The sequence below is a fragment of the Alosa sapidissima genome, chromosome 11 (assembly GCF_018492685.1).
Source record: "Alosa sapidissima isolate fAloSap1 chromosome 11, fAloSap1.pri, whole genome shotgun sequence".
NCBI classification, from domain to species: Eukaryota; Metazoa; Chordata; class Actinopteri; order Clupeiformes; family Clupeidae; genus Alosa; species Alosa sapidissima.
This window is the reverse complement of record NC_055967.1, coordinates 33,285,465-33,303,306: the sequence shown is the minus strand read 5'-3', so window position 1 is coordinate 33,303,306 and position 17,842 is coordinate 33,285,465. Positions and strand designations below refer to the sequence as shown.

Here is a 17,842-nt window from a genome sequence, read left to right as displayed (position 1 = left end):
CTGAGATCAGAATGAAGTAGCTCTCTCCAGTGCTCAGTCAGAGAAGAGACATGAAAGATTCATCAGCAGAGTAGAAAAAAAAGAGTCCATTAAAAAGGAAATACAAACAGACTCTAGGTCACTTAAGTAGGCCTGGACACAGTAAAATAAATATAATTTGTGTATAAAAAAGTTAATTTGTGTAACTAATAAAACGGCCAACTTTTCTGTGCTCTGTATAGTACACGTGTACACACACACAACCAGAGATACATTAACAAGCATGAAAAACAAGGGCTAAATCTACTGTGTGACAGCAGACGGTTTTGTGATGGTGAAGAACTTAAGAGCTACTTAAGAAAGGTTAAAATGAAGGGTGCTGCACCAGTTTGCATGGAGTGTTAATAATAAACAAGATGGTGTTAAAATGCTGTATGTGTGAAGCTTATGAATAGAATGCAGAGGAAAAAATACTCAGAAAATTGGAACAAGAACTGGTGGGCTATGCAAAAGGAAACTACCTAATTGTAACCAAAGAATGCCCTTTTTTGGTCAATACCACAGAATCGAAGCTGAAGGTGCAGTTTGGCGTTTTGGGAAAAAAAAAGCTCGGGCTATCATTTGGAGTTTTACGGTGATTGAAGATGCCTTTTATCCTCTTGCAATAGTCATTCCAGATAAATGAGAATGGCGCTCTCGCAATCTGCTCTCAAGATCTCTCCAATAAACGTTAGGAACCTCTGATCAATTGAAATCATTGGTCCATTGGTCTAACCAAAGTTAACGCAAACTCTACACTTGTCACAATGCTAGTATTGGAAACGTTTCCCAAACATGAGGCCAGACTATTCACAAAGGGAATACCAGGGAGCGTATAAACTCACGTTTATAAACCCATAAATTCATCTTTCCATTTTGCAATTCAATTTGGCACATTGGAGCAGGATAACGGAAACCTGTCTACTGCTACACTAACTTTTCTTTATTCATAATTCTTCATAGTGTAGCAAAAAAAAAAAAAAAACAGACCAAAACCAAAAACTCTGATTATGCCAATCTATTAGATGCACACAACTCTAAACCCAGGGCTCACCTGACAGGACATGATGGGGGACAGGTTCTCCTGCTCATCCACCAGCACCAGGTTCTTCAGGGGCCGGGGCTGGAAAAAGAAGGTGTCGCCCTCCTCGAGAGGCATGGCCGAGGAGAACTCCGGCTCCTCATCGTCATCACCCAGGTGAGCAATCTGGTAAAGGTAACTAACACACACACAGAGAAAATATTCAAATGTGGCTCATACAGGTAATAACCAGGTAGTTGATGAGGGTGACCAAGACACACCCAAAGGATTCATGCTTGCACACACAAATCAATATAAACCTCACAGTAATTGGAAAAGCTGATACAAGTAGTATAAAGGTACTGCATATTAATGACATCAAATAAGATGTTACATAATCAAGTTGACAGGAACAAAGAAATCCCACTGGAAGAAAACCTCTCTCTCAATGTTACACTTGTGCTACTTCCATTTATTTTACCTTATTTTAGACATTACTTCATTTTATGTATATATAAAATGTCTATGCCGTCTATGTCCTGATTAAAGGACCATATCCAGTTTGTCTCAACTCGAACTCCTTACGAGGATCATGCTAGCATATATTACACAATACACATGCATAACTAATCTTTCTTTAAAAACATGGACCTGATACAGGTAACCAGTCACCCACCCATACCCATTTAACCCACACACCACAGCTCACTCACTGATTGCCAAACTCTGTGGAGACAAACAGGAAGCCAGTTTTCAGCACACACATGGCTGTCGCAACAGGGATGGTGTCAAAATACTTCAACCGAATCTCTGTGACCTGGACAAAGTAAAAAGGTGAACACGTTTTAATGCAGTTAATCTTATGTAAGATAAAGACCGCTCTCAAATCGGTGAGGAATTTGTTGTGGGCTAAGATCAGATGGATACATGTTCTCTCCAGTAGAAGGTCAGAGAAGAGACATGAGAAATCATCATTTTCACACTCAGTCAGACATGCGTCACTATCTTAGAACTATTTTAGTTCTTCTAGTTCTTAGTCTAGTTCTTCCCTGGGGTATCAGATACCAGTATCAGAGACTAAGTATTGTATTCTTTTTTTTGACGATAAAATTCAATAAACTATAATTGCTATTCATCATAAACAATCTCAGTAAGCTCCATATTTCATATTCCATAATTCAACTTATGAAATGTTTGTCTTTCTTCTCTCTCAAAGACATTAACTCGTTCGTGCTGGCTTTTCCATTCTCACCATCTCCTCGTCAGTCTCCAGTGTGACCTTGAAGATGTCTCCCTGCTCCGTCTGGGCCAGGAAGAAGAACATGGACTTGGTCTTGTGGGTGGCAGAGCAGACGAAAATCATGCCTCTCTCCGGGTCGTCAAGGTCATTCTGCAAAAGATCAGGACACATAATACCACCCAGACATAAACATCACTATTCAAAGTGAAACATTACCAAAAAATGTGTACCTGTCTTAAGTTACAGACACCCATTAAGTGTGCATAAGTAGGTCTACATTGCTACTCATGTTTCTTCAGTCTGAACTTAACTCAATTGGCTTTAATTCAATGACGTAGCCAAGAGGGGCACTGAGATCAGAAGTGTTTTGAATTCTCTCCACAGTTCACAAGTCAGAGAAGAGACATGAGAAATTCATCAATTCTGCAGCACATCCAGTTGACCATGACTAAATACGAGCGCGCCCACACCTGCCTGCCCCCAGGCCCTTTCCTGCAGGTGGGGACCCGGTAGCCACTCACTCACCCTTCTGCGTGGGATGGGGCAGCGGATGTCGGGCTGGTCCCCAAAGTTCTTGTAGGTGATGTAGTTCTCAGAGCAGATGAGCACGCCACTGGGGCCATCTGACCCTCCAGGGACTGTAGAGGGAGGAGGGAAAAGAGGGTGAAAAACAGCCATCGCATCAGAAAAACTTCCCCAATGATGCCAGGAGCCAAAGAGGCATTAATTTGAGGACACCAATTCGCCTTATTCACCCGGCGGCCAGAACAAGGCTAAAGGGTACACTTGCCAAACTGTCAAAAAACAAACTAACTAAAGAAGAAGAAGAACAGGCCAGTGAACCCTTCTTTTTCGGTGAGCTTTTTCTTTTTGGCAGTTTGCAAACGGAGTCCATTGCCACCACCATCTGCTGGACTGAGGTGTAATGGCAAGTGCACCCCTTATACTCGTTCTGGCCGCCGGGTGAATAAGGCGAATAGCAATACCAGACGCTAGAAGCCTATTAGAGGAGCTCATGACCTCAGGGTATACCTAATTTTGACATCAGTACATTTTTTGCATGTTTTGGTCATTATCTTTAGAATGATTCGAGTGACAGTTAATGTGATTAATCAATATGGGAAGACTACTTTAATGACGATGATGCTCCAGTTCACAGTCAGCCAACTTACATGACATTCAGGTCACTACTGCCTACGAGTGACGTAGTATACTTAGTTAGACAGAACTGCTGCTTTGTGAGTTGATGTTTGAGTGTGTTTTGTAACCTTCTAAGGACATCTTTTGCATGTACCGGTACAATGTTTCATTGATGAGCAAAATGGGCTGAAAGGGTGCCATCTGCTGGTTGTTTGTTTTATACACATGTATATACACTAGGTTTTCCCAGGTGGAAGGTTCTGATTGGTGGAATATTATTTCAAAAGTGCCTTGAGACAACTTATTTTGGATGGTCAGTTTCCCCATCCAAAGAGCACCTCAAATATACAGCTTTGAGTCCAGGAAGCCATCCTCTTCAAACATCCTCTTTTTGGCACTGCTGTTCTATTGACCAAATTATCACATGGAATATCTAAGTGAGTGGATTTAAGCATTTGATTGTTCGGTATGAGCTACACCAGGCGCGTAACAAGCTCTCCGCTCACGTAGCGTCTGCTGCAACAATTAGCTGCCACTATAATCAATGGAAGTAACTACACCAGACGTGATGGCGGCACATACGTTCGAAAAAAATAGACCAGTCTTTTAAAATGGATTTTACGCGTCGCGAACGAACGCTTCAGTTACACGCCTGGTGTAGCTCATACCTTATTTTATACCTTCCTTCCACTGTTAACTTAATTCTCTAAAACACATTAGTTCTATTAGGTCATATTCTAGTTGCAGCTTTGTTCTAACCATACTGTGTTGGATGGTATGTCATCAGGAGCAAGGCAAGAGACCCTTGGCTTTTTTAAAAAGGTCTCACTACCTGTGCAGCTGTGTTTTCTTGGGGCAGTTATTAGGCGTCTGCAGCGCATCCAGCTATAAATGCTGAGATCAGAGGTGTTTAAATTCTCTCCAGGACTACAGGTCAGAGAAGAGACATGAAAAACTCATCACTTCTACAGCACTTTATATATGCAGGGCTATATGCTCGTTAGCAAGCTACATCGTTTCATACTTCCTAACGCAAACAGGTTGGTTAGCATAGCAGTGCATCACTTCAGTTGCACACCCCTACATACAAGCTTTACACTAATTTCAGATTCAACTACTTGCACAACACACACACACACACGAGATCTTCTAAAGTAATCACAGAAATGGGAAGGAAATGCACCATGTTCTAGAACACCAACAAATAACACTGAGATAAGTGTGGAAGATGCTGCTAGATTTTGAGTTAGATGGGGAAGCACCTGTGATGAGGAAGTTGCCATGTTCCTCCAGAGCCTCGCTGTACTTGCGCACCACATGGTTGAGGCCCAGGTCCAGCTCGTAGAACGTCAGGGTCTGTTGCGTGTTGGCCGCAGCCTCCCCAGTGGGGTCGTTGTCCGCCTCCTGGGTGACCAGAAAAACACAGACGTTAATTCAAGACCGTTCCAAAATGCACCTTTGTAGAAGTATGTAATATTTTAAAGAAATGAGAAAAGTAGGTCACTGGAACTCTGCCTAGGTGAAACGCTTTTGATATGTGCAGGTTTAAGTTCAATTTATTTGATGTTTTGTGTGATTTCATCCAGTTGCATTTGCCTGTTTGTACGTATTTCACTGAAAATGCAAATAAAAACATCAACACACAAAAAGAAATATCTAGATGCCTGGTCTGTGAGTGTCAATCTACAGTAGTCTTCCCAAACCAACTGCAAAAACAAAGTTACTGGTACAAAACACAAATTTGCAAAACATTTTACAATCAAGCAAGCATTGGTTTTAAAGGATTTCTACTGTGCTGATGGCAGTTAAAGCATACTGCTCAATAAATGCTGAGATCAGAGGTGTTTAAATTCTCTCCATGAGTACAGGTCAGAGAAGAGACATGAAAACTCATCACTTCATCAGCACTCCATGAGTGTGAATGTATGCCAGAAACTGGGACTTATTACATACGGTTAAACGACCTTGGAAGCACAGAAACCACAAATGATGAATCCTTAAATGGCCCAAAACCAATACACTCAACAGACTGCACTGACAAATGCCCATTTCTAACAGGAAACAGCAAGGCAGTGTGTGAAGATTTAGGAAATTGCTCCACCTGCTGTCTGCTTTAGAATGTTCAAGAACGGAGGGGTGTACATTTCAAACCAATCCTTCCAGCCATAAGAACAACCGCAGGGGCAGACTGTTGAATCTACATAATAGCAGCTCTCACCTCATAGTCCATTTCCAGACACGCGAACATGGGGTTCTCAAAGCCCACGTCCACCCCCACGACGTGGTACACCAGCGTGTTGGCCTTGTGGGCCTCCAGTGGGGAGGAGATGGTGAGGCGGGCCGCCGCATCCCTGTTCAGGATGTACACCAGCTTCTGCTTCTCAATGGCCCCTGGGGGAGAGGAGGGTGTTAGGGGGAGAGAAAGGCCGAGCAGTCAGAAATGCATCAATGCCACTATAATCCAAGGTGTCTTTAACGGTCAGCCACTTTCCTTCACTTTGCGCTACAAACATAACCAACAGGCAGGACTGTGCCTCGGTCTCTGAATTTCTTGACAGGTTTTTAGATTTGTTTTTAGTTCATTTCAGAGGCTTTGTTCTAACCATACTGTGTTGGATGGTATATCACCAGCACCAAGGTAAGAGACCCCTGTCCTTTTTAAAAGGTCTCACTGCCTATGCTGCCGGATAAGGCAGCTGTGTGTTTTCTTGGGGCAGTTATTAGGTGTCTGCAGCGCATCCAGCTATTAATGCTGAGATCAGAGGTGTTTAAATTCTCTCCAGGACTACAGGTCAGAGAAGAGACATGAAAAACTCATCACTTCTACAGCAGTTAATATATGCAGGGCATGTGTTTGATTTCCTATGAGGGGTTATAACATTGGATGCATTAAAAATCAATGGACATGTGAAAATATGGTCCTGCAAAGGGCACACAGATGTATGAAAATGCTTTTTCATCTTTTCTCTTTCATTTTTACCCATATCAGCTGGGTGAATATGCTGCATTTAGAAGCAGTTCCCCTGGGGATCAATAAAGTATCTATCTATCGATCAGTTTACCAAAGGTTACAAACACAAAAGTAGAAGCATGCAGTGATCAGAGTTGACAGGCTGACACACATCCAGACCTGCCAACCTTGAAGATTTTTTTTTGAGTAGCTTTTTTTGAAATGCTGAAGTCGGCTTTCACGGATGCAGCCAAAAACAGACATAGCCATACACACAAGATCCATTTTGGATAGTGAAGCGAACGACCCATCTTTAATTTTGGATATCTGTCTACATTTGATCCAATGTGTTCCTGAAAGTGCAAACTGAATCTTTTACAGTAGCTCTATAATGTTGACAATGCTGTTTTAGAGCCTAATAATCCTGACCTATGAAAAACACTTTTGTTGATAGGGACTGATGTAGATATTATGTTTTCTTATATGTTGTCTCTATTTAATTATGTCTGGTCTATTATACCCCTTTTCAATCCATTATTATATAATTCTTTTGTAAAGAAATACATCTATCCGTCTTGTTATGCCAACATATTTAATTCACCTGAATATAGGCTACAGTAGATAGAGGATTATGGACATCTGCTGTTGTCAGTGTGCAGGCTATCCATTGACTCACAATAGCCTACATGTTTTGTTTTGTTTTTTCATTTCAGTTAAAAAAAAACATTCAATGTTCAATTATTACCTGCTGACTAATGCAAATGACATTACTTTTAAAGAATTTCACATGCACATGCGCTCAGTTTCTTTCAGATGGCGGTGTCTCTCTGCCATCTGTGAGGCTGCAATGATGACATCCCAAGCGATAGCTGCGCAATCTCCATCTGGAAGCCTAGTATTTGTTCTCGGTAGTTTTCGCGCTACTAATCAAGAAAAATAATCTATATACTATATCCTTTAAACACAAATTGAACACTCATCACTGAGCAGCTAAAAATATTTAGCAGGGTTTCCCGCAGCACTTTGCAGTTAAGGTGGCCGCCTTAGCAACAGTATATATATAAAAAATATAATACACACACACACACACACACACACACACACACACACACAGGTAGGCCTATATGAGCGATGTCCGCCGTGTTACTCCAGGCCTACTGTTTTCTCCGTTTCATTTCAAACCGTGACCAACGCCAGTCTCCCTGAAGAACGCATACAAAATAATAATAAAAAACGTGTCATGAACTGGAAGTTCTTACAATCTTTAAATGCCGCAAATCCTCAAATTATGGCCGGATTATATTAATTACTTAGGCTGCACAAAGCACAGGGCTTTATTTAGGGCAGGCTTAATCGAGACAGGCCTTTATTTCTACATTTTATTGTGAGGCATGCGTTTCGTTTGGAGCGGCATACCAGCGGTAGGCTATAAAAAGCATACGATTTTCGGTTTGGTTTGGAATTTAATTTACTTTTGGACAGCTTGATTATATTGCTAAATGTTGGGACTGATAGGCACTAAAATCTGGGGGGTATTTGAATGTTCACTATTACCTTTCGTGTTGCTGAAAGAGTGTCGGGATTTCCACCCACTGTGTTTATTGCGAAACCCCACCCTACCACCTTGACTAACAAATTTTCTGTGGGGAAACCCTGTGTAGCCTAAGTCCACTTTCAGACTCGTTGCTAATGGCGACATTTGACATTAGAAAGGTCTGCGCTCCCTAAGCGCCTTTTAGTTATGAAAATTACCATCAGTGACATACGGAAAATATAATGCTAACTGAAATAACTGATGAACAAGACAACAGATCAAACTATTAGGTCTAGGTGAATTCACAATCGCACTCAGTGGAGATTTTTTTATGAATTTGTGAGTGAACACTTGGCTCACCTCATCAAATCTTTCATTTAACCCACTGTTGGCTGAAGAAAAAATAGCATAAAGAGGCGTCACTGTGCTTTGTCGGTCACAATCACTTGTCACTTTCTCTCTTTATCTCACTCTCACGATGTTCGTTTTTGCGTAGTTTTAAGTAAAAAAATCGTACTGGCGTACTTTGATGTGAAAATGCGTGGTTGCTACACCAAATGCGTACAGGTTGGCAGGTCTGCACATCCCACACTGCAATAAATGAAAAGGTAACCGTATACAACAAACAAAATAATTTACCTGAAAATAAGAGAAATGGGAAAAGAAACACTTGAATCCATGACCTGTACACCACAACATTTAAAAAAACAAAACCAGCAAACTCCTTACCGATCATGACGGCTCTGCCCTTGGGGTCCACAGCGAGGAACTGGCCTGGTACAATACGTCTGCAGCCACTCTTGCCAAAGGTCTCCTGATGGACCTTCTCGAACATGTTCTTGGACGGGTGATACTCCAGGATCACTATACGGCCTGAATCGCTGCCCACGACTATGTAGTCTGTTCAGAAAGCATAGGATATTTGATTACAGTCCTTACAAAATCCTTTGCACTTCTGAAAGCAATAACATGGAGACTTCACCTCACTGTCAAATGATCTTGAAATGAGGGCACAAACCAAAACAAAGTCAATCAATTAATCTAAATAGGCTATACAAGGCTGGACACGGCAATTTGTTTGAGGCGTGTGACTACTGGAGCAGATGGGTACTGTAGAACATTTGAAACTAGGTGCCGTACTATGTAAGGGATAATGTACAGAACGCCGGTCATTATTGGGAAAATAAGTCGCGACAGGGCGAACCGAACCCCGACACGCAGCGGAGGGGTCTTGTTCCGCCCTGAAGGGACTTATTTTCCCAATAATGACCGGCATTCTATACATTATCCAGCCTATTACACGGCTACTTGCCAAAACAAAATAATAAACTCCCCACGATATGACTTTAGCCTACATAGCCTAGCCTATTTGTTACCGTTCATCGTAGAATTTGCTGAGAAACAAATAGTTCGCAACAACACACGCGGAACTTGAATCAAACATTCTTTAGAACACAGCTGATCAACCGTCTGCTTTCACTTTTGAATGAAGTTCCAGTCCTTGCGTAGTGATATGAAGGACCTGAATTTGAAGCACAAACTCCGTTGCCATTGACAGCGGTCATTATTTTTTTCAGAGGTCCTTTCCCAAGAAATAATGACCGCTAGAACTTTGGGAAATCCCATTCAAGTCAATGGGGTGTTCTACTTGCCTTGTGAAGAGCCATGTAATAAGATGAGTTAGGCTTCTGATTAGTCATAACTGGTGTCACAATGGCATTCACCATTGTTCCCTTCCTCTTCCAGATGACAAAAATGTGATGAAATATTAAGTTACCCTAAGACTATACAGCTTCATAAGTCAATAAAAAAAAAAAACAGAAAATGATTCATCACTGGAACTCTGCCTAAGTGAAAAGCTTTTGATATGTGCAGGCTTTAGTTCAATTTATTTGATCTTTTGTTGTGTGATTTCTTCATGTTGCATTTGCTTGTTTGTACTTTGACTGAAGATGCAAATGAAAAGCATCACACACAAAAAGAAATATGTAGATGCATGGTCTGTGAGTATGTCAATTTAGAGGCCAGTCCAACTGTAAAAAGAGTAGGTACTGGTATAAAACACAAATTTGCAACACACATTTCACACTCAAGCAAGCATGATTTCAAAGAATTTCTACAGTGCTGATGGCAGTTAAGGCCTACTGCTCAATAAATGCTGAGATCAGAGGTGTTTAAATTCTCTCCATGAACACAAGTCAGAGAAGAGACATGAAAACTCATCACTTCATCAGCACTCCATGAGTATGAATGCATGGAGATGTCACCTTAGTCCAAAGTACTCCCAAAGAATTTTTGTTTGCAATGATGTATAACTCCATTTGGATGTCATGGTGGCATCATTCATTACCAGGTGTGGGATATTACTTTCTTATTTATTTGGCAGACGCTTTTATCCAAGTGACTTACACTGTGACCGCGACTAGAGCAAGTTAGGGTAAAGTGCCTTGCTCAAGGGCACGACAGTTAATAGAATAGAGTCTGGCACTAACTTTGAAATCATTGGTCCAGCCTTACCAATCACATCGATCAGAGATTCCTACTTCGCCTAAACTTTACAAACTGACAATAAACAGCATCATACATACATTCCTGCACTTTTCCAACTGCATTTTTTGACGTTTGCAGGTGTTGCTGCTTCTGTTTATCACAATACATTTCGGTTTCATCTTCCCCTCTCCTCGCTGATTAGCTTGACATTTTTCTTGTCTGAGGGAAACGGTTATGAGCTATGGTGTTCCAGACTAGGGCTGGTTCTCAAAGTCAAGGATGAGTCCTTCAAAGCTGCTTTTTCAAGGACATTACGTCATTGAATCTGGCCAAGCACTGTTCCAATGTCAAGGGTGCTTTAAAATTCTATCAAGTACGGAGAATTTTCGAGGATGCATCGATGGATCCTCGGCGTTCAAAAAACACCCACAATCCTTTGCGTATGGACGAGGCAAATAATTTTAAAAAAAAGAGTGAGATGGAGGATGCAAAGAAGCACTAAATAATTAAATGTGTGTTTAAATAAGTATGATTTCCGTAGTGTTTTGTTAATGTCATCGTAACATTTGTTCAGGTATTTATATCAAGTTAATGTGCATGTTCATGAATGTGTTTTGATAATATTACTGTTATCAATTTATCTGTGAGTACTTTGTCCAATGCAAAGTTTGTGCAGGCTTAACAGACCAGGCTACAGTTACTGTCGCCAATTATAACATTTACCATTGACACTAACATAATTATAAACTATGGATTGTGATATGTGAAGACCAAGTCGAGTGTGAAAATACTGTAGGCTACTCAAAAAAAAGTTTGTTTAGAGGAAAGTGCAGCTGCACAGTCAGGAGATGCCGACAGTACATCCTCCTCCTCTTATGAACTGACTGCCGTCAGTACACCCTTTCTAAATCCTCCTTCATGTCCCACATCTGGTAAAGCCGCACAATTTCCACCGCGTCCACGGTTCAAATGAAGTACGTAGCCGGAAACCGTGCACGGATGACGTGCACTTCCACACTTGCTAGGCTGTTCCATTGCATGTGATCTTGAAAGCTGGGGAAGGTACTGGGAAGGTGCGTAGCCTAGTCTCTCTAGCAGCCGACTTGCAAGAAAGCATTCTATCAAGGATACACTCTTGACTTTGAGAAACAGTGTAGATCTGCCTGAAAGAAGATCTAGGTGGGCAGGGTACCACCACCCCAGAGGACGTCATGATCTGCAATCTTTTTATCCTACAAACAGGTGAACTGGGACACAAAGTGTTTAGTACTTTCACAACCATTTTGGTTATTACAACACACACACACCTTTAGTTCCTCCAGTGAGCCTGAAAGCCATGAGGGAGCGGATGATGCCAAACACCTCCATGGTGAGCAGCGTATGGACTTTCCCTGTGTTGGCATCTGGCCGCAAGAGTTCAATAATCTTTCCTCTTGAAACAACAATCTCCTGCGTCTTGGTTCCTATGTAGCACAACACATACATCTATTACCACAATGATTCAAAAGAACATTGAGACTCTTGGACATATAGCTAATAGAGACAGGTTTACAACCTGAAAAGTTTCCATGGATAGCATGACTGATCCCTGTGGCTCGCTGCAACGTCAAGTTGTAAAGAAACATGACGAATGTCTCCCCTCAGTCCTCTCTCTTGAAGTTGAGAAGCTACAGCAACACCTGATGCTGAATGAATGAAAACACAAAACAAGTTAGCTTAAGAAGTCACATAACCGTGCATGGGCATTTCCTCACAGTACATGGTAAAGATTGAAACAACTACAGGTAACTTAAGTGAACCGTAATGTCAGCTACTAGGTATCCAGGGACTGATCTCAGTAGAGGTTAAGAATAACAGAAAACACTTAGCCTGTTTGGCTAGCACATAGATCATAATTTGAGTTAAAAGCAATACATCGAAGTCATGAAATGTAATGGAGCAAAGACCATGTAAAGCAGCAATGACATATCTTAGCAAAACGTACTATTATACAGTTTAATAATGCTCATCTAAAGTAGTATCATTTCGCAGTTTACTAGCTAACTAAGCTATCGGCTAACGTTTGATGTCTGGCTGGCTTAGCACAAGACAACATTGTCCATGAGATTAGGTTCTTCGTATTTTTTTTTATATATGCAAAACATAAGCCCTTGATACAGTAATGCGACAATGCAATTCGTGGAAGTCTGAATAAGCACACAATTCATGGAAGCAGCAAAATAAAAGAAAAACGGTTAGCACACTAGCTAGCTAACTAGCCACCGGTTCATTCATAGTTGAAGTAGGAATAGTTACCCGCCAGTGAACACTTAAATCGGTCATCTACGACTTGCAATTTTAGAAATGATCTGATTACGTTGTATTTGTTATTATTTACTCGATGCACATAAATGCTTTACCCCTGTAGGAATCGGGATGTTGGAGATTTCAACTTGATTGCTGATTTATATTTACACCATACAGTAACATCGAATCTGCGTTTCAAACTTCCGAAACGCATGAACAACGATGTGGGGTCCTTTCAAATGAATGATGACGTAGGGGACCATAGCTGTCCTATACTTTGCCGGCCGTACTTTGAGCAATGTTCTTGTTAAACTTTTACTGTCTATGTGTTAAACTGGGAGAGGGTCAGACAAAGCAATTTTACTTTCATAATTTAAAATTTAGGGAATTATCAAACAATTATGAGATACAAAGTATCAGACATTTTTGACTTAGGCCTACTGTCTTCTGACTTACATGATTTGGTTTGGGCAGAGCCCGTCTACAGAGAGCCTTGCCACTCCGTATGGTATTAAGCTTTCTTTTACTGTCTATGGTATTAAGTCCCATTGTACCGAATTTTGGACGCAGTTCTACCAGAGTTCCACTGGGGGCGATCGCCATGAGTGCAGAATGAATGGGAGTCAATGGAGCTAGACGGCTAAATTTGTCTCTTTCATCTGATTGTCGTTGACAAATCTCAGATTTGATTGTAGTTTGTATAACTTCAACATGGGTGATAGGTCAAAAGTTGAATGAACGAGTACTTATGTCCTTTTGATTTCTTACAGGTTGGGTCGTTGTTGCACATAACACGCTAGCATTGTGCTAATGAATGACGTCATTGACACATTTGAAAGGCTTTTTAGAACAATTAAGTGACTTTAAAAAATATAATACTCAACCAAGTGTATGTTCTTTGCCTTAGAGGCAAATTACGGCTACATGCTTCATTTGAACCTTGGACGCGGTGGAAATTGTGCGGCTTTACCAGATGTATATATACTTTTTTGATCCCGTGAGGGAAATTTGGTCTCTGCATTTAACCCAATCGGTGAATTAGTGAAACACAAACAGCACACAGTGAACACACAGTGAGGTGAAGCACACACTAATCCCGGCGCAGTGAGCTGCCTGCTACAACGGCGGCGCTCGGGGAGCAGTGAGGGGTTAGGTGCCTTGCTCAAGGGCACTTCAGCCGCAGCCCACTGGTTGGGGCTCGAACCTGCAACCCTCCGGTTACAAGTCCAGAGTGCTAACCAGTGGGCCACGGCTGCCCCTCAAACAAATAGTCTGATTGAAGATGTGGGTTGACATTAAGGAGGATTTAGAGGCAAATTACTTGAAAAAAAATTATATCCCTAGAAAAGTGGATTTTGAGGGGTACAGCTCCATAGACCTCCATGCATTCTGCACTCGTGGATGAGCGCCCTCATATGGAACCACAGAAGGAACTGCAACCAGTTCAGAAACCGGAAGTTTTCCGAGAGTGGCAGTTCTCCCCTTATTAGACATTCTCTGGTTTGGGTATGATTTACAAATTGCATGCAGAACACCTTAATGCATTTATACACACTGCATCTAACATCATGAACCTAAAGTTCAGAATAATCAGAACCAGAATTATTCTTTATTGACCAAGTAGGCTATGTTAACACACACAGGAATTCGTCTCCAGTTGTAAGTGTCTCTTTGTAAAAAAAAATGTATGCAAACCAAATGTACTAGACAACAGGGTCAAAATAAACAATGCACCTCTATCTGTTTTACTAACTCCTTCTGGTGACCCTCAGATGAATTGCTGAGCAGGGAATTAAGCAGGGCATAGTGCCCCCATTGCCCATCTGACAGAGACAAACCACATCCTTCGCTGTCAGTTAAAGCAGTCTATAAGTCTAAGGTAGCCTATACTAGAGGTGGCTAATAACAGCAGTATAATTCCTCAATTCACCTTGGATTCAACATATTTCACTGCATGCATATTGTAACATTATCACAGATAATAGGCACCTATCTATACCTGCTTGCATTTTCACTGAACAAAACAATATATGTAAAGAAAAGGTGTATCACAGCTGTTGTTCATGCCTCAATCATTCAAATAATAACTGTGATGACGTTTCAATGTCAATGGTGCGCAGAGCTGCGCATGTGCCAATTATTTTGACACCGGAAGTAAAGCACATGCGTAACCAAGATGCTGTGGAGACCTTGAAAACAACACACATGTGCACAAATTCTATTGTTTAACTATGGCAAGGAGGCTTATGTAAGTAAGGTTTTACCGACCGAGTGACTAGTGCTTCTGACTTAAAAAAATAAGGTTTGGTTGGAAAATCTGATTTACAACAGTTACAATTGAGCGTACAATTTCACTGCTTTGCTAACCTACTGGCTGCTGGCTAACGCTGTGTAGCAGCTAGCAGTTCTTTGCCTGTGTGCTGTTTGACCGTTATGAATACCTGTTAAGACATGCGATTGCAAGTGCATACTCATGTTAGCGTTTCTTCGTTAAAGTAGCCGATGTTCACTTTGTCCTTAAAAATAGTGCAGAGTAGGTGTTAGCCTGACTCTGTCGTGCCACCATAGAGTGCCACAGTGGGTTTGACATTTGACCCTTCATGAGTTAACCTCAATAGTAGTATCGTTGTGAGTCGTGAGTGTCTTTGTTGCTCAAATGATGACCACACATGAACTTATTTTATAGCCTAACGTTAGCCTACATCTTAGACAGTGTTCCATCTACCAACTCAGAAAGCAACCACCTTCAGTCCCTTACAACTAACCCATAATATTTAGGCACATCCGTGTCTGTATATTGCAGAAATAATTGTCCCATTTATTCAAATGTATATTACAGTGAAATCCTCTGTAAAAATATTGGCACGGTAAATTATCAGACACTTAATTTATGTACGAAGAACATGGTAAAAATACTTAATCATCTGGCTGGCTTTTTTGTCCTGTGGTTCTTGTAGATACCCTCTCTACCAGTATGGGAACCCCCAGTTGAGGATCTTCCGCCCTAATTGGTTCCTCACTCTTGTCAGGCCTGGCAAGGAGCAGCCACCAGACACTGTTCAGTTCCGAGTGCCCTTGGAGTGAGTAATATAGTTATGTTGTCTATATTTTTAGTTTAATGTCTATATATTGTCTGTAAAGCTAGAGTGACACTATAAGCCAGAAACAAACACCCTGCGTGTATTAACTTACTTGGCCAAATAAAGATTCAGATTATGAGTTAGGGCTACTGCATGAACTAGAGAACTTTCAAAGCAGTATTTTGCAAGTTCTGGTCTTAAGCTAGCAAGCTCTTTACCTAAAAGGCATGCAGAACCTTGCAACCATCACCCAGAGCCTTATCGGCACTTTGAATTTTGAATTTCCCCTTGGGGATCAATAAAGTATCTATCTATCTATCTATAGAAGCTTGCTTACGTGCTAACTGGTGTGTTTTGTTGTGTTTTTTTCTTTCTGTTTTTGCATTGTGTTCCAGCATTAAACACAGAACTGCTTAGTGCATGTCCTAGATATACTACATAAACTTCTAAGTGTATGGGAGTAAGTCCTAATTGACATATATCAATGTCCCTCTTCAAGCTGCAGTGTACCTTTTTCACCACTTGATGGCAGGAGAGCCTCACAAGTCTAAACTATCAAGACATGTAACATTTCAGTTTCTGGGGAGCCAGAGCAGTTTTAGACAAATTGTCAGTCTGTCACTGTGTTTGAGAGAGAGAGAAGTGAAAACGCTTACACCACCATGTCTAATTAACTCTTAACTCCAATGATCCGATTGGCTGCATATCTTGTGTTATTTATTATTTGTGTTTATTGGATACTTCCAGTGTGTTCCTGTCAGCCTCAGCACCTGATTCACACCTGAAATGAACTCTTTGATGTTTCATGTGTGATTGATAGGCTCATTTATCCTCCAGAATGTTGTTTACCCCCCTCGGTGGAGCAGCGATCCCAGCCACCCTCGTGGCAGGCCTGGCCCAGAGCCGTATATATCTCTATATACGGCTCAGGCCTGGCCTACGAGTGGTGGGAGTTATTGATGACGCTCGCTCGCCTGTCACTAAAATAGAGCCATAATTATGGTGCTGGGTGGAGTAACCTGAACCAGGCAGTGGGGCCGTTAATGAGCACGGTAATGGAGCCCGCCACACAAGGTGGGCTTTGTTTGCTGCCCTACCTGAAGGCCAACATCAGACAGGGTGACGCTGGTTATCCACGACGATGTGATCATTATGTTCATGCGCGTTGAACGGAAAACACAAACATGCACGTTCTCATCTGCTCCCATAGTGTTGCGTTGGAGTTAAGCAAGATGTTATTACAGCTTTGAACAGGGTTGTGTGTGTGCAGTGTTTCCCACAGAACTGAGTTCTATTTGTGGGGGTTGGTTTGCAGAATTAAGTTGAATTCAACAGTTTTTAACAAATTAGCGTAGCGTGGTTATGATTAACCAGATTTAAGCACAATTTAGTACAACCTGGAACATCATTGCGTGGTGGTCGATGTTGATATTGTGGTGGGCCGCCACAAATAAGTCGATGTAAACACATTAACACGGGAAACACTGACTTAATAGAAAGTAACTTTCCTTCTTTTTCCTCTCGCTTTGTTCCTTGTTTTTATTGTTTAGGGATCATTGCATAGACTCATTTCACATGGGTGCTAATGACCTGAATGGCTTAACTGATTTTCTGCGGCATCTCCACGGCTTTATCTTGGTGGCGCTGAACACACACACACACACGCACACACACCACTGCTGATGCCGTTTTTGAGGTCACACTTGGGTTGTTTCATAAATGCCTCCATCCTTCACTGGCTGTAGTGGCACATACATACAGTATATGCACACAAACAGCATTGGGCATCACCCTAGGGCAGTGTTTCCCAAAGACTGGGTCGCGACCCACAGGAGGGTCGCAGGAGATTTTATTTGGGTCGCCAGCACAATTTATGTCGCAAAATGAAACATTTCTGTGGGGCGCCTGCGGCTTCGCAGTTGCAAACCAGCTCTTTGACTTGACCGATTAAAATCAACTAAAGCAGACATCCGGACATGGCAATTCAATTTGCGTCATAGGCTGTAGATAGTTTCGATTGTAGATGCACTCTTTAAAGTTAATAGCAACCTCATCACATTCCTTATTATTTCGGATTTAAAAC

At 41.5% G+C, this 17,842-nt stretch overlaps 2 protein-coding genes and 3 non-coding genes across 6 annotated transcripts in view; 1 reads left to right on the top strand and 4 right to left on the bottom strand.

The window, feature by feature from the left end:
• LOC121723461 (splicing factor 3B subunit 3) overlaps positions 1–12,947 on the bottom strand; it is a 31,576-nt gene extending 18,629 nt beyond the window's left edge. The window contains exons 1-10 of one of the 2 annotated variants that reach the window (XM_042109143.1): positions 12,793–12,947; positions 11,949–12,078; positions 11,701–11,856; positions 8,633–8,803; positions 5,638–5,810; positions 4,682–4,823; positions 2,805–2,917; positions 2,292–2,429; positions 1,753–1,856; positions 1,073–1,238 (exon numbers count right to left, since the gene is read on the bottom strand). In XM_042109143.1, coding sequence (XP_041965077.1) covers positions 1,073–1,238; positions 1,753–1,856; positions 2,292–2,429; positions 2,805–2,917; positions 4,682–4,823; positions 5,638–5,810; positions 8,633–8,803; positions 11,701–11,856; positions 11,949–12,018 — 1,233 coding nt within the window. In that variant the 5' untranslated portion in view covers positions 12,019–12,078; positions 12,793–12,947. Of the gene's footprint in view, positions 1–1,072; positions 1,239–1,752; positions 1,857–2,291; positions 2,430–2,804; positions 2,918–4,681; positions 4,824–5,637; positions 5,811–8,632; positions 8,804–11,700; positions 11,857–11,948; positions 12,079–12,688 lie in introns of both variants that reach the window. The other variant, XM_042109144.1, reaches the window with a different exon arrangement.
• LOC121724740 lies at positions 4,311–4,393 on the bottom strand. Its single transcript, XR_006035291.1, has one exon. It is a non-coding gene; the product is annotated as a small nucleolar RNA SNORD111 (small nucleolar RNA).
• LOC121724739 lies at positions 6,169–6,251 on the bottom strand. Its single transcript, XR_006035290.1, has one exon. It is a non-coding gene; the product is annotated as a small nucleolar RNA SNORD111 (small nucleolar RNA).
• Positions 10,061–10,138, bottom strand: LOC121724741. The gene has a single exon (XR_006035292.1). It is a non-coding gene; the product is annotated as a small nucleolar RNA SNORD111 (small nucleolar RNA).
• A 1,849-nt stretch (positions 12,948–14,796) lies between the features above and the next one.
• Positions 14,797–17,842, top strand: part of mrpl23 (mitochondrial ribosomal protein L23) — a 32,968-nt gene continuing 29,922 nt past the window's right edge. The window contains exons 1-2 of the mRNA XM_042109214.1: positions 14,797–14,927; positions 15,637–15,759. Of these exons, the coding sequence (XP_041965148.1) occupies positions 14,911–14,927; positions 15,637–15,759 (140 nt within the window). The 5' untranslated portion in view covers positions 14,797–14,910. The remainder of the gene's footprint in view (positions 14,928–15,636; positions 15,760–17,842) is intronic.